Consider the following 16,548-nt stretch of genomic DNA (forward strand, 5'->3'; position numbering starts at 1 on the left):
TTTAGAGAGGCTTTAGAATTTTTCTACTCTAATATTCTTGTCATCGCCAATTCCTCTCACTATTTTGATATTGATCCGCTATCATCTCCTTAGATTTAGTGATCGAGCTCATCGTTGTAGCCTAGCCCTTCTCATTATCGGTTATAGTCGATTTATCGTCGACTTTGAAAACAAAAGGTCCAAGCGGTTGGACGCGACAAATCGAAAAACACTTGCGATCGAAAAAGACAAATAATCAATAGAAAAAAACAATAGAGGATGAATAGACGCATCGACATAAGATGAACAGTGGGTTTGTGCGATTATTGATTTTGTATATTTGAATATTGATAAAATTGTATATATTTATTATCATGGAATAATTTGAAACCTTTTGTTCAATAATTTTGTTTAAGAAATATTAGTAAACTGATTTTAAAAATATATTGAACAATATTAAAATTCAATACAGTAATATTTATTATTAATTTAGAAAATAAATATTAAATTTTTGTAATATAATAAATATTATAAGTAAGGAAAAATAAATTAAAATTAAAATTTATTAATAAATAAATAAAATAAAGAGACAAATAGATAAGAGAAAGTTTAGTTGGAGTAAGTATAATTTTAAATATAAAAGAAATAAAGAATGAATTATTTATAATATAATAAAAAATAAAACATAAAACAGAGTGGGTGGTTAGAAATAATTTACCAATATTTGAGAGTATTACATGTGGGATAAATAATATTGTAATACGTTATTCCCACATCACCCCCTTTTATGAACCAAGCTCAGCCTAACGGGTCGACCCAATCACCCAGAGCTCGAAAGATCCTAACTATCTCGTCAAATAAAATCCATACACCACCAAAGTCCGAAACCCGTAGAGCAAGCACCTTGTGAGCTCCTGATGAAACCCCTTGACGAGCTCTCAATGATCGACTAACAAGTTCAATACAAAATCCTCAGTTCGCTGAGTCATCCAGGTCGCTAATCTAAAGTCATCAACTCGCATAAGTGGTGAAGCTGCTGAGAAAGTCAGAGACAGGGCTCGTTCACTTTATCTGCAGCAGCTCATACCCCTCGTAATGAGAATCTCACTCCCAGTCTTGTACATGCGATAAGGGCTGTTTGTCCCTTATTACATAATCATTGTATTTTTATATGTTATCTAAATTATAAGAGCCCTCAGTATAAATAAGAGTTATAGATATCACGAGGGAAAGAAAAAGAAAAATAATCAGATACTGCCATTGTGAGAGAATAATCAGAGTGCGGTCGTGAAGTAAGCGTCATTCTGGCTGAACCACGTAAAAATCCTGATGTTGGCTCATGTTTGGATTTTGGGTTTTTTTCTTCTCCTTGATATTTTATATTTACTCACCGCGGCCCAAAACGAATCACAGTCGACTGGAATCGAACGTCGACAAATATATATTTAAATGTCAATTTTTGTCTCTGTAATTAGTATTAAACTACACAGATAACAATTGGCAGGCAGGGAGGGCTCCATAAGGAGTTCAAGTCATATAAATAAATATATAAATATAATACAAAGAAGCCGCAGCTGCATCCTGAATCTATATACTATGCTATGGTCCCCTCCCCAAATTGCATATTATTTTGTTCTTTGATTAAATCAATCTTCTACTTTATAATATAAAAGTAACATCATCAAATTGATACACTGTTGGGAACCCCCCTACAAGTGACGCCGGGCCCTGAACTCGGTGCAAGCAGCTCGTAAGGCAGAATGCCGGCGCCGTGTCGGTTTCTAAGTTTCCGGTCACTGTTCCTTTCCTCGATCTCTTTTTCTATCCGCCCCATCTTCGCCGAAAACTCGTAAAACGCCTCCACCATCTCTGTGTCGCCGGACCAAGTCGACGGCTGGAGACGCTCGCCAAGGTACTCCTCGTCTTCCGAGTGAGTCGACAGTGTGTCCACCACGGCCATGTACTTGGTCGCCTGCAGCAAGCCGGGCAAAGCTGAGAAGAAATACTTTTGAGGGTCAAGAAGGAGGTTGGTGTGCTCCGGGTCGCCTTCGTTGGGGATGAGGCGGCGCATGAGTGGTGGGCGATTGGGGACGTAGCCGCCGTAAGGGTATTGGCCAAAGTTGAGGGCGGCATGTTGGGCGGAGGCCAGCCAGATTAGGGTGGTTAGGATGGAGACAAGGTCGCTAGGCGTTGCCAGCGGCGGCCACCAGGTCTCGTGGCGAAGATCGGCATGGCCGACGTTTATGGACTCGGCGTACCAAGCTTGGAGCTCATTGTCGGCGTGGATTAGGGTTGAATCCGAGTAGTAATGGTTAACGTAAGTTCGAACCCAGTTGTTGATGGCCGACCAGATTAGAAGGCCGTCGGCGGCGTAAGGGTAGTCCTCAATCAGGAGCTTCAGCCCGTGCGGCTTCGTTGGGTCCGGTTCTGCCATACCCCTGATTCAACACATGCAAGCAAAAAAACATATTGTATTAGCTCACCTTTTTTAATAAACAGTAGTATATATTAAATTAATGGACAAGTTAGGATCTTTAACTGGAGACTGGCACGCACCCACCCACCCACGATTAGATGAGATATAGATATTCAAACGATCCTAACTTCTTAATGTCTCAGTCGGTCTTTTCTGAATTCTGCCTAGAAGTAGGAACTCACCTCCGTATCAAATCAGCAGGAACGCCTTCGAGATCGAAGCGCCAGAAATTCTTATAGGCAGTAGCACTGATCTCCATAGAATAGCGACCGGGAGTGAAGCAGGACTCGATGACGCCGTCGGCGTTGATCAGGGTCTGGCGGGCCAAGGCATTGATCTCCATCGTGTACCTCATATGCGGGTCCAGCAGCTTAAACACCGGATGCATGGCGCTCAACTGCCTGTGCGCCGCCACTATGAACGGCTCCATGACCGCATGCGTTCGCAACCAGTGGTTCACCAGCTGGTGGACGCCGGCGTCGTTGGAGCAGACGTGGCTTTTGGCGAGCTGCCATTCCCAGTTGGTGGTGGCGTCCAGCGGCGGCGTCACCACCCGCTTTGAACGAGAACTGGGCCCGCCCGGCGGGAGGCTGAGCTCAATGGCGACAGGCTTGAGAGTGCCCAACGGCGTCAAGAAAAAGATGGTTCGAGTGGCGTAGGCTTTCCGGCCATCAAGGGCGTTGATCCGATCTAGAAACGGCAGGTAAATATCATGGTAGTCCAGGATATACAGTTTGTTTTCCTCCATAGCCTGTTCAGCACGCCACTTGTTTGTCAAAAGTACCAAAGACAAGCTCCAATGTATGGTTTTAATTGTTTGAATTTCAAAGTTTAATTACCTGCTGAATGGACATGCCATTGAGATGGGGCAGAATATGTTGCTCGTTAATGGCGGAATCTTGCGGGCCGGAGACTTGAGGATCAAGCTTGCTGACCGGAGGGAACACTCGAAGCCTCTCTATGTTGACCGGGTTCACCCCTGCAATCACTTGGCGAGCGAACTCGTCGTCTCTCAACCATGCAAACCTATCCTCTGCACACGGAGAAACCACGTTAGTCAACCTGTATCAATCGAATTATATGAGTTCAAATCTTAATTATATTATTATAGGTTTGTCTTTATAATTACGCACTTGATAGGATCTTCGGGGTGTCGTATTTGAGAATGTTGCCATGGACGTGGCCAGATTGTTGGATGTTGGGAAGCAAGTTGGGAAGGGGGACCTTGCTGAGGAGATCATCGGCTTTGTGGCCCAGTTTCAGGAGAAGACCTTCGTTGTAGAGGCTGTCGATGTCGGAGAAGCCGTTGAAATCTTGGTTTTTGGCTGATAAGTTGGCCGTCAGTGATGGTATCAAGTTATGCAGCACCGCCTTCAGCCGCCCCGCAGAGATGGCGTTTTTCTTGCTCTCTTCAAACTGTTCATCCCTCGGCACGTACATCGGCAATGGCTTCTCCACGCGGCTCTCCGCTTCCCAATCTGCAGCTCATCAAGTTTTTAAATTAACACAGAGAGAGAGAGAGAGTTCTTCTTCTTGTAACAATAATATTGATCGAACAAGCGTTTACCTCAACCGAACCAAAACCGAAATATTAACTGAAAGAGATTATGCGGACTAACCAGTAAGAGTGGCCAGACGACCGGTGCGGCACCGCCGTGGGTACGGCCGCTCATCGCCCCCTAGCGTCGGCCGAACAAAGTCAATCCCTTTGTCGGGATTTCCCAAATCATTGTACACGTCGAAATCGTAAATCCTGTCGGATAGTTTCCTGACGCCTCTGCCATCGCCCCTCAAATCCTCCAGCTCCTCCTCTCTCAGTGCTCTCAACCCCGCCGGCGTCTCGCTCGGCAAATATGGCTGTTCAAATAGCACCGAATTTGATTAAATAATCCAAATCCAATCCTCTCTGTACAGTTAAAAAGGAAGGGGAGAAATTAACTGAAATATGACCTGATTGGAGAAGAAGATCCTCTTTCGGGGATAATCTTTGTAAGATTGGACCCACGAGTTGCAGGCGAAGTGAACCGGGCCACAGGCGAAGCCTTGGACGGTGATGCTCTCCACGAAGAACTCCTTCTGGTGCTTGTTCGTCACCGTGATCGCCCCGGGCTTCCCGAAGCTTGAATCGACGGTGAATTCCGCCAGGTAGTTGACCCGCTCCGCTTTGGGATTCATCTTCTTCGACCAGTCCTTCAACGCCGCTCCGTTGCTCTTCTTCGGAGCTTGGCTGTCTTCACCCAATATTCCAAAAATACCCAATTCAGCACAGGAAATTCTAAGGGCAAAACAGAAAGATGGAAGAGAGAATTAATGGCGGCATACTTGGGTCAATGTCGGTGCTGACAAGCTGCAGGACGACATTCCGGCCGATGTTGTCGGCGAGAGCGTCGAGGTAGTTGGCGAGGCTGTCCTTGAGGTCTTCCTTACGCTTGTTCCTCACCGTCACCACGGCCCTGACCTTGATTTTGGCTGCTGGTTTTTCAGGTGCCGCTGTCACTAAATCTTCGCTGACGGCTGGCACCGGAGGACTCGCTACGACCTTCCTAACTCCCAGCCGCGTTTTCTCGGCCACAACCGGGTTGACCCGGAACGAGTAGTCCTGCCGCTGACGAAAATGGCGCTGGAAACGGACTGTCGGCGAAGGAAACGCCGATCGTCTCTCCATCACAGAACAACCCAAAAGCTCTTTAGCCAGCGCCATCTCCGTAGCTCTCTCTCTCTCTCCCTGCTTCGGGTTTCCTGTAACTGAGTAGAGCAATGGCAGCTAATTGGGACTCTACTTGGGGGGTTTGTCCGTTGGATCCTGCACACACACACACAAATATATATGCATATAGAGAGAGAGAGAGAGAGAGAGAGAGAGAGAGAGATGTGCTTTTTTAGTACAACGTAGCTGCCGTCCACACGTTTTTCATTTGCAGAAATATGCGAGAATGAGTCTGATATTATAGCGTGAAATTCTATTCACACCGAACATTTTACCTTTCGTAATTATTTTTAAATATATTTAAAATATTTTTAAATAAAAATTCAATTTTATCCTTATCTTCAATACTCAACCACCACATAACATGTCTTTCGCCAGAGAAATTTTCATTTTTACAGTGATTTATATCCCAATCAAATCTTTTCTCCTAAAATCTCTTATCTCTCTCATTTGAAACTCAATTTCAAACTCACACTCATACTAATCTATTTTCTCTCAAATACATATCAACGATTCATACATTTTATGATCGATCATAGATTATTACACTGAAATATTGACGGAGAACTGGGAAGAGTTTGAGGAATAACAGAACAACTATTTAGAAAAAGAATATTACGCACAAATAAGGGTATTTGACATGCATTGCAAAACATTTTAAACTTCACTCATACCCCTAACTTGCTTCTTTCTATGCAAGTGATTTCTGGTTTATCTTAAATCTCTCAATTATCAAGACTCTTGTTACAAAAAGAGACCCTTGTTATTGAATGAGGTTACTCGTCAGGACAAGAGTCACGAGTCATCTGAAGGGTTACTCGTTGCTTCAGGACTCACTCATTACTTTAAGACTCTCTCATCACCCTAAAACTTTCTCGTCATCTCGCGAGTCACCCAACTCAAAAGACTCGCATGCATGTCATTGGGTCATTGGTATTTCATTCTCTTGTGCTATAAATTTATTGTTATCGTTAGGTAACAATGATAATTTATTTTTTTGTCAAACTAATTCTTATATTTACTTAAATAACCATAATTCTCCATTACTAACAATATTAAATTAAACTAATGTTTAGATCAAAAGTCGAAAGTATAAAGGGCATGTGATAAACAAACACGGGTGAAATAGTCAATCCATCCTAATCTTTTACGGCATGAGTAGTTTTTATCATTTCTAAAATGTGGGGGTATTATCTAGAATTAAGTTAAATCTTAAAGCAGTCAATACAATTTTCCCAGAAATTACAATTAGTACCCACTAATGGTGTAGTGAATCATTATTAATATCTATACTCCTATATAAATAAGCACCAGTTTTTGGTATTGTGAAATTGTGTGAAGAAAGTATTTTTTTAAAAATATCTTTATGTATTATTTTAAAAATAAAAAATTAACTATATTAACAAGATTTAAATTTATAAATTTTAAAAAAAATTGACATTTGAAATAACGTTAGAGAGAGTGACTCAGCATAATTGAGAAATGTGACAACGATTATAAGACATGCAACTGAAATAGAAGTTATGTCGCCTAAATTGAGATACGAAAGACACTCTAAATGATAAGTAAGAACGAATAATTGGTCTATGAGTCGTGACAGACGCGGATTCAAAAATTTATGTAGGAAGAGATTAAATTTTTTTTTTTTTTTTGAGATGTAAAATTGCATTATAAATTTTAGGATGGGTTATAATTTTTTTTTTTACTGTGTTATTATTAAAAATTATTTTTTAATATAAAAATTAATTTTAATTATAAACTGGCCCATACCAGCAGCTCACACGTGAATCGGGCATTGGGTTGTGGAGACAAAAATGATTGATTGCGAGCAGAGAGGGAGTGAATATGCTTCCTTCTCAGCTGGCCTTGAGCACGTGCTTGACTATGGTGGGCGGTGATGTCGATAGGCACGTTTGTAACCTGTTTGTTCACCAATGAGGTGCCTACTAAGGGTATTTTACATGCATTCTCTTTTACGTCTTCAAATATAATCTGTTTATTATTATTATTATTATTATTATTGAGAGCTCATTTATAAACATTTCTAACCTTTTTTAAAATTAATCAAATTGACAACACAAAAATATAATTTTACGTTGCATTTCATTCATTCAGTTCTCTTCTCTCAATTCGAAAGACAAAGACGATTATGTTGGACCCATCACCTAAGTTTTATCTCGAGTTGAGTACTTGTAAAGATGAGATTTTTATTTTTTGAACGAATTTTAATTCTCAAGTCAATAAAGAAAAGATAAGTTAATATAGAATAGGCTTATGTTAATGTGTCCATGTCTTTAAAAGTCCATTCCATTTATAGATGGTATTGAGTGACATTTGGTGTGTAGTTTGATTGTTTAGTTGAGATTTTCAAGTAATTGAAAAGATTTTTGATATATTAAAAAGATTATTGGTTGACTTGATTTTTTAGAGAGATTTTATGTTATTTAAATTCAAAAAAATAGATTAATCTTTCATGCCAACAATTGATCTAAATTGAATTATGGAGACAGATTTTTAGAGATTTTGAAGACACGTGGAACTCTAAGTGAATCTCGAATTAGTTTTTCTTGTCATGTATGATGCATAATAATTAGTGAACTCGTATGATAATAGAGTAAATTCTCTCCCCTTTAATTATTCTCTTATAAAAAAAAATAACTTTTGATATAAATTAATAAAAAGGTTTTCATTTATGTTGAATCTAATCAGTTTTAGAAAATAACCTTCTTTCATCATTTATTCTAAATGTTTTAATTTATTTTTTTTTAAAAAAACACTCAATCCTTACTTTTACTACATATTTAGTATTTGAATAAAATAATGATGGAATTAAATTAAATATAAAATAAAATAGAAATCAAACTAAATAATTATAGAATATTAGTCACCTATATCACAAAAATTTAATCTATAAAAGTGAGGTAATCTAATGCTTCTAAGAGGATTTGGTACAAATATATGTCACTTATATATAGGATAATCTATGATTTGGTTTAATTTATTTTAACTCCTTAAGGCCCATTTGGCTTTGAGTTTGAATTTGCATTGAGTTGAGTTCATGATCAAATGCAACAAAATGAGATATTTGGTAAATTTTAATATAACTTAACTCAACCCACATTATGTGCCTAGTGGATTTAAGCTCAACTCAAGTGTTGTGGTACATTAAATGAGTTCCAAGTGTTTTACTATAAACACTCATAGTTGCAATTCAATTCAACTTAATTAAATCGAACACTTTTATATAATCAAAGTCACCTTATATTATCTCATTTCCAAACAAAATCTAAATGGAATTATCAATTTTCTATCTCTTGGGTCATAGATTTCTTTTTGCTGCCTCTTACCGCCCATGTGTATGCGACTTTGTTCTAAAATTTTGTGGTGGTTTTGGGCCAAGATTATTTTTGTCGGTTGGAGCTCTTTGCATGTGAACGATTTTCATAATACTACTATATATATATTTTTTTGGCTCGCTTGTTTGAGGGATTTATGTTGTACCATTGTCGCCCCATTATTTCCTAATTTACTATGATTTTTGATTCGTGTAGTTTTTGTATTTGCAAGGTATGCCCTACTTATTATTGTAGATGCTTTGCACTTTTTTTTGTTTAATGAATTTTATTTATAAAAAAAATGATAGAAAATGTCATTTACACAAAATTTTGACACTTCATATATATATATATGTATGACACTTAACATCAATGATGAATAACCTTAGATGAGATTATTCAATGTAAAATTAAATAAATAGCACAATAATACCGAGCCTTATATGACATATTAAAATTATATAACTAAATGTAATTTTGAACTTATTACATAGAAGTCGTGGCAGAATATATTTGCCCATTCAAGTAAAGATAAAGGGACCATTAGGTCGTGGGTTCGATTCATTACCCTACACAATGAAATAAAGTCTTTATTTATAATTTATTTTTTTTTGTCAAAATCAAGAGCACGAATGATGAAGGACCATGCAAGAGCAATAATCCCGATAAATAAAAGGATCTCCTATGAGGGTAGATAACCTAAAGTACGTGATGTTGTACCATATTAGAATTTTAAGACTTTTTTCATCTGGCAATAGCAAATAATACCCCTGCCATCTTCTCAACTTGTTAAACTCAAAACATAGAAAAAAAATCCCATCAAACTCAAACTTGGTAACTTAATTGGGATTATTTGTGACGGTGAGTGTCATTTTTGTCTCATACACTCTCATTAATAATGGTTGACTCATTTTATGTTGGGTTTAAATAGTGAACCATCAAATCTTATTGGGATTTTCCTATCAGTGTCTTCAAGGGCTATTTAGTAATTTTAATTGATTGACAAAAACCATGAAGATGTTTAACAAAAAATCACTTTCTATAAAAAGTAATGTAGCATTTGGTGGGATCATTTGAAAGCACTTCTAATATTGTTGTAAGTATTTGGCCAACAAATAAAAAAGGTATTTTTTAACAATGAAATTACATGTGCTCTTATAGTTAAGATTGTTTGGATATAAAAATATTTTTAAAAATATTAAAAAAAAGATTAAATTATAAAAGAAACCAAATTCCGGAAGATAGATAGAATAAAGTAATTGATATAAAATTTAATTGCAAAATAAGAGAGGTCACGTCAGGTTTTTTGGGGCACTGGAAACATATCCTTTTCAGAGGAGAGGAGAAGCCAAACCAAGCAAGAAAAATGGGCTAAAATCCAAATGCAAAGGGCTAAGGGCTAAGGGCACGTTTTTGTTGAGTGTAAAACTAACTATTTTCTCTCCAAAATGCAAACAAAACCATTTAGGTTGGTTTTTGAGTACTCACTGCACTTTCTCTCTTGTTTTGGAAAAAACTACCCAACAATACTGCACAATTTGTGGTGAATGAATGAATGAGTGGTTATTGGGATACTTATTGAGGGTGTTAGTTTTTGTTTTTATAATCGACGTATAATTGAAATAGATTTTCGATTGATTTTTCGCTCTTGCGTGAAAGAAAAGCTCAAGTTTGGGTTTTATTTTTGGAACGCAATTAATGTGTCATGAGTTAAGATCCACCAAATAAAAGCTTAAAGTCCAAGAGACTGCACAAAATGTCAAAAAAATGATCTAGAAGATTTTCTTGACAAAGAGATTTGGTCACATGGAAACCCTCGATCAAACTCATCTTTCGAGGCAAAATGAGAAGACTTTTTGAGAGATTCGAAAGTCTCCCAAAAACCACTACAAGATCACATCAATTTACTTTTAAAATCTTTGCCTTCAATATCGGAACCGACGAATGGGTTCAATCCCAAAAGAAATGAAAGCTCAACTATCTGTCAATTCTTATCTCCATAAATAGAAGCAATTTTAAGTATATAAGAAATCTATTGAAGTTTGTATTATAATTATTGCATTTCCTTCCACTCCCAATTGAACTAACTTAAATATCGAAAAATCTATACATGAAAAAACACCTTATGTCCTCTAGCTACCTTTTATCTTGCAGTCTCTTAAAAATTTCATAAATGTGTCTTGGCAAATTCCTAGAGACTCAAGAAGCGATTTCTCGATTACAAATTAAATTGTTATATTCAAATAATAACAATATTAATTAAACATTAGAAGTGATATAAATAGCCTTTTAAAAAGGTCTTCAGTTAGGGTTAAAGAAAAATAAATAAAAATAGAAAAAAACATGGAGCAAAACTGATTTTTCTAAACTTGATAGTTCTTCAATTTAAATAATGGAATTCGCTTTTGGAGTTGTACACATTCACATTTTCTACTCTGTTTCAGTGATCTTTTCCATTGTTTGTAGTCTTCAATTGTTGAAATTAATTCTCTCTTTTGATAAAATTATTTTGATTCCACTCTTACAAGAGTCGATAAGGATATTTGTAACACTTTTTTCATGAATCTTTTAGTCTCGTAATTTTTATCTTTCAATTAAGGATGGGGTTTCAAATAAAATATGTTTGAAGTGTCTTATTGATTCACGGTTGTTGCAATCTAAACATAAAACACTGGTGAGCATTCACGTTAAAATTTCAATTGAACTTCAAAATGTGAAGTTCTTCACTTTAAGAGCTCATTCCCCATCAACCTCATTAAGAGAGGAGAGATAAATCACCGAACTCAACAGACAAGAATAGAATATAAGACGTCTCATTGACTGTATAGTGGTTACAATCTAAGATTCTTCAATCATGTCCGCCCCTGACTGCTGGACTATGCTTACGGGGGCAAATTTCAACTTAACTTTGAGAAATTTAATTTCAAACTATAAAAAAAGGTGTGACACTTGATTTCCATAATAAAAAAATAATAAATACAAATGATTCGCTACATAATTGGAGAAGAAATCTCAATTTTTGACCGCACATTGTTTTTATTTTTTAATTTTATAATATTTTTATATGAAACATATTTAGAAAAATATATATAATTTGTTCTTATCAAATAAAAGTTTGTATAATCTAAAATTAATATCTATTGTATTTTTTAAATTGCACTGGGTTTTAAGGATCGGGTAGTATTTGTTATTTTTAAAACATAGAGGGTACTTTTTGCTATTAAAATAAATTTAAAGAGTGATTATTGGAATTTAGGCTTAAATTATATTATCCATGGAATAGTTTTTGGAGATAATTTTAGTTGAATTAATATAACGCCGTCCATGACGCCAGCTCATAACGTGTGAAGTGGGCCCCGAAAGCCCCGCAGCAGAACCGACAAGGAGTTGGAGTTGGGCCCACCCACGTAACGTAATGCGTAAGCAGGAAAGTGACGTGCATATATAAATATTAATTTTATACATTCCATTAACGTTACACAATGAATTTTATATATAGAGGGAGATTATTTTAATTTTGATAAATAATAGTTTTTTTTTTAATTTTAAGAGAATGAGAGATATTATTTTTGAAAAATTTCGCAAAATTAACCGACATTAATTAGTAACAAAAGAACATGTGTCATACAAGAGTTGACTTCAAAAAAGATTGATGGCATTTATAAAAGTATATAGATAATTAATATATTTTATCAAAATATCAAGTGTAGTGTGTAACACGTGGGTGACCAATGAAATCGTGACTAGGCCCAGGTCATAACTCCGTTGGCAGAAGCAAGGCCTCTTAGGTGCTTCATAGCCCCTGGCCATGTGTTCAAGCCTTGCCAAAGAGGGCATATTCTCCATCAGTGTAATTTCAGGTGCAGATGGTTGAGAATGTTAATAATGAGACGTAATTTAAAAAAAAAAACGTAACTTGAGGAGATATTATTTGTCTTGAATATCTTATTTTAATTAACAAATCTCTATTTTAGATGTTTTTCTTCTTTTATTATGAACAAAAATAACTTTTTAAACCCAATCTTTAAACTATGTTTTGAAGAGATTTAGCTAGGAATAGAAAGAATTGAATGTCAATTGCACCCTCTCAATGGACACATTAAAATAATTTTTAAAAAAATATTAATGATAGTTTTGTCCATTTTCTTCCCCAAAAAGATTTTTTTTTTCCCATTCTTATAACATTTCATTATTTACCATTCAATACCCTTTTTCAACTCTCAAACACCAAACCCCCCCCCCCCCCCCCCCCCAAAAAAATGCAAACCTATATATTTTCAACACACAATTTACATCTAAAAATAGAAAATGTCTCTTTTCTAAAGCCCCATATATCAATGATTATAGCCCTTAAAAACTCTTGCTATCATGAAAAAAAAAAAAAAATTAGAAGTTGGGTTTGCAAGATATAAGGTTCACTTGGCATGACCTTAAAGTAAATGTTTTATGAAAAGGTCACTTTTGCAAAATCTGAAAGTTATGTAGTATAATAACAAACACTTCGAAAGAGAATGGGTAAAATGGTCTTTTGTTGACATTATCATTTTGGAAAATTCTATTTATAGTAACTTTTTTTACTTTTTGTAGTCATTAAAAATTTATTTTTCCGTCTTACTTTTTGCAACCACGTTAATAACTCTTTACAACTAAATTTTTCTAAAAATACCATCTTCTATCACCATCGTACATAGACACAGTCATTTCTAAAACACATCATCAAACTTCAACACCTCGAATTGTTGGCCGGTGTTTGCCGATAGACTGTGTGGGTGTGGGTATGGGTCGCCTATGCAAAATTAAAGATGAGGCCATTACCATCACGATAAATACGCACATATATATATATACACACGCAGATACACACACACATATATATACATGCATACATACATGTACATTAACCCACCTCTTTTTGAAAAATTATATTCGCAATCACCTTTTTTACTCTTTGTAGCCATTAAAAATTTATTTTTCCATCTTACTCTTTACAACCACGTTAATAATTCTTTACAGATAAATTTTTCCAAAAATATCATTTTCTATCACCATTGTACATATACACAGCCATTCTTAAAACACATCCTCAAACTTCAACACCTCGAATCGTCAGTCGGTGTTTGCCGACCGACTGTGTAAGTGTAGGTGTGGGCCGTCTCTGCAAAATTAGAGGCGAGACCGCTACTATCACGGTAGATACGCACATATATATACATGCACACATATATATATTTACCCACATTTTTATGTCCTCTCAAAATAATGGGTTCTTCTATCTTCAAATGTTATATTTGTTTTGTAACTTCTGTGCCTCTTATTTTCCTCCATTTAGAATCCAATCCTTCTACACCTGATCGTATTGTAGGTTATTGGGATAGCTCTGTTCATGTCTATTTCAAGTGATGTGTTATTCTGTGAGTTTATGTTTGAGGCATGAGCTGTTAGTTTTATATAATGGCAAGTATATCCCAATAGAGAGGGTGAATTGGGATTTGGGTAAATTTTTCAATAATTTGAAAACTTTGAGTTGCAGGATACTATGTTTCGAAACTTGAGGAAGTATGTTTCGAAACAAATCTTTCTGTTAAGTATGTTTCGAAATATAGATGAGTATGTTTCGAAATCAAATTTACTGGCAGGTATGTTTCGAAACCTACTAATGTGTGTTTTGAAATAGTGTTCATTGATTTGCAAATAATAAAACTCCTTTAGATTTTCAAAAATGATTCTTTTAAACAACTTGAACAAGAATAACAACAAGTAGGAACGAGAAATCAAGTACACACAAGATTTATAGTGGTTCGGCACTTGCTTACTCCACTACCTTCAAGTTTACTCACTTGAAGGATTTGCAAACCACAATCACTTTTACTAGCGATCAATAACACCAAGGGTTTTACCATGGTTCACCCTAAAACCTTACACACTGAGTTTTTACGGACTCAACTCAAACCTTACACCAAGATAAATAATACTTATTTTTTATAACCCAACAATTTTGAGTATAGTTTAAAACACCTTACCAAATAGTTATAGCAAACCTATTGGTATGGAATGAGGAAAGCTTGAAGAAATGAAAGCTTTGGATTTGACTTGCTTCTCCTGTTAGTACCACAATGCACACCAATGAATGATTGAAAGAAACTTCTTTGAAAGTTCGCTAGAAGGGCTTTGTTCACTTGTGCTTGTGGCAAAAATCTCTTGTAGTTGTGTAAGAATTGTGTATGCTTGGGAGAGAGATTTTCTTGTCTTCAAGGAGCTGTTATATATATTAAATGGATAAACTTTTGTCTAATTATAACCGTTAGAAACAAGATAAGAAAGTAGGTTTCGAAATATACTTAGCAAGTTTCGAAACAACTCATTTTTACACAGAGATTTCGAAACATACATAACATGTTTCGAAACATATAGCCTTTACAGCTGGATATGCATCAAGAGACAAAATGAGTGGAAGACTTCTCTTTAAAAAACACAATGATTAGGTTTTATTCTCCACTTAAAACATACATGTATTTTGAACATCAGGGTATGGGCATAATTTTAAAAATAGATTATTAAAATAGCTTTTCAAATAAAGTGTAAAGACATGACAGATTTTTGAAATTCTTCTGATAGAGACAGATGTTTTGAAATATCAAAAGTATGTTTTGAAATATCAAAAGTAGGTTTTGAAACATACTTCAGAAACATATTTCAAAACATGTTGAACAAGGATACACTACTGACAAAGGTTTCGAAATATACTAAATAGGTTTCGAAACATAGGCTTGGATTTCAAATCGATTTCGAAATACATCATATAGATTAAGCACAACTTGAACCCTTTTTAATATACATCTTGAAACAAGTTTAAAAACATAGCAGACTGATGTTTCGAAACATGGAAACTATGTTTCGAAATAAATTATATTGAAGAGCATTTCGAATCAACATTACAGAACTATGTTTCGAAACATAGAAACATAGTTTCGAAACATGATGAGATAAAAATGGATTTTTAAAACATTTGACCTTAAGCGCCTAAACACTAATCATACATGTTTCGAAATATGAGATTTTTATATGATTTTTCATCAAACACATTTTCTCATATACCAAAAAATATGATACAACATGAGCTTATACACTATTTATAAAACCTATTATGTGATCTCACCAACATAAATACTTCGTCTCTCATTCACCTTTGTTCCACAGCATCATCCTTTATGTTATATGTGTAATCCATTTCATGATCTTGATCAGATTGTTTGTACCAAATCATCCTTTATACACACACATATATAAACGTACACATGTATATATATATATACACACACACACAGACATTGGGCATGGCGGCTATACTCATCAGTGGTGACCACACTCGCTGGTGATACCCTATTCATGGCCCCCCGAACCCTGGGGTTCGAGGCATAATGAAAGCGCACTAAACCCCAGGGTTCGGAGGGCCATGAATGGAGTACCGCCAACGGGTGTGGTCATCGGCGAGTACGGTCAATGTGCCTAGTGTCTGTGTGTGTATATATATGTATGTGTGTCTGCGTGTGTATATATATATATTTATGTATATATATATATATGTCTGTGTATGGAGGCATTGCATGTGTGTATATATATGTCTGTGTATGCATTTTTTTATTTTTTTACTTTCATTCGTTTTTTGTTTTCATATCGCATTCGACGTTTATTTCCGCATTGTCTTCTGTGTGAATGGGTGTGATTGCATATGTCTGGCGAGTAGTTCATTGAGAGAGAAAGTGGCTGAGGATAAAAATAAATTTTCAAAAGAAGGTATTTGAGGTATATTGAAATGTGACTGTGAAGAGTAAAATAGTGGCTGTAAATAGAATTTTCCTAACTTTTTTAGGCTAGAAGTCACGATGATGATGTTAATGTATAATTTCCAAGATATAGAGGTAACAATTGTAATTTAGGCAAACATAAAGGTGACTACTGTAATTTATCTATAAAATTATTATAAAATAAAACATACTTTATAATATTAATATTTCAATGTCTTATTATATATAGAGGGAGGGAGCCAGCTT

At 35.5% G+C, this 16,548-nt stretch overlaps 1 protein-coding gene across 1 annotated transcript; it reads right to left on the reverse strand.

Moving 5' to 3' along the window:
* Window positions 1-1,491: 1,491 nt before the first annotated feature.
* Window positions 1,492-5,273, reverse strand: LOC127791065 (linoleate 13S-lipoxygenase 3-1, chloroplastic). The gene is made up of 7 exons (XM_052320809.1): window positions 4,778-5,273; window positions 4,406-4,686; window positions 4,075-4,312; window positions 3,589-3,933; window positions 3,295-3,488; window positions 2,638-3,206; window positions 1,492-2,417 (listed from the first exon to the last, which is right to left on the reverse strand). The coding sequence occupies exons 1-7, from the start codon at window positions 5,154-5,156 to the stop codon at window positions 1,661-1,663; spliced, it is 2,763 nt and encodes a 920-aa protein (XP_052176769.1). The 5' UTR covers window positions 5,157-5,273; the 3' UTR covers window positions 1,492-1,660.
* Between the last annotated feature and the right edge of the window lie 11,275 nt (window positions 5,274-16,548).

This window comes from Diospyros lotus, chromosome 14, assembly GCF_014633365.1.
Source record: "Diospyros lotus cultivar Yz01 chromosome 14, ASM1463336v1, whole genome shotgun sequence".
Lineage (NCBI taxonomy): Eukaryota > Viridiplantae > Streptophyta > Magnoliopsida > Ericales > Ebenaceae > Diospyros > Diospyros lotus.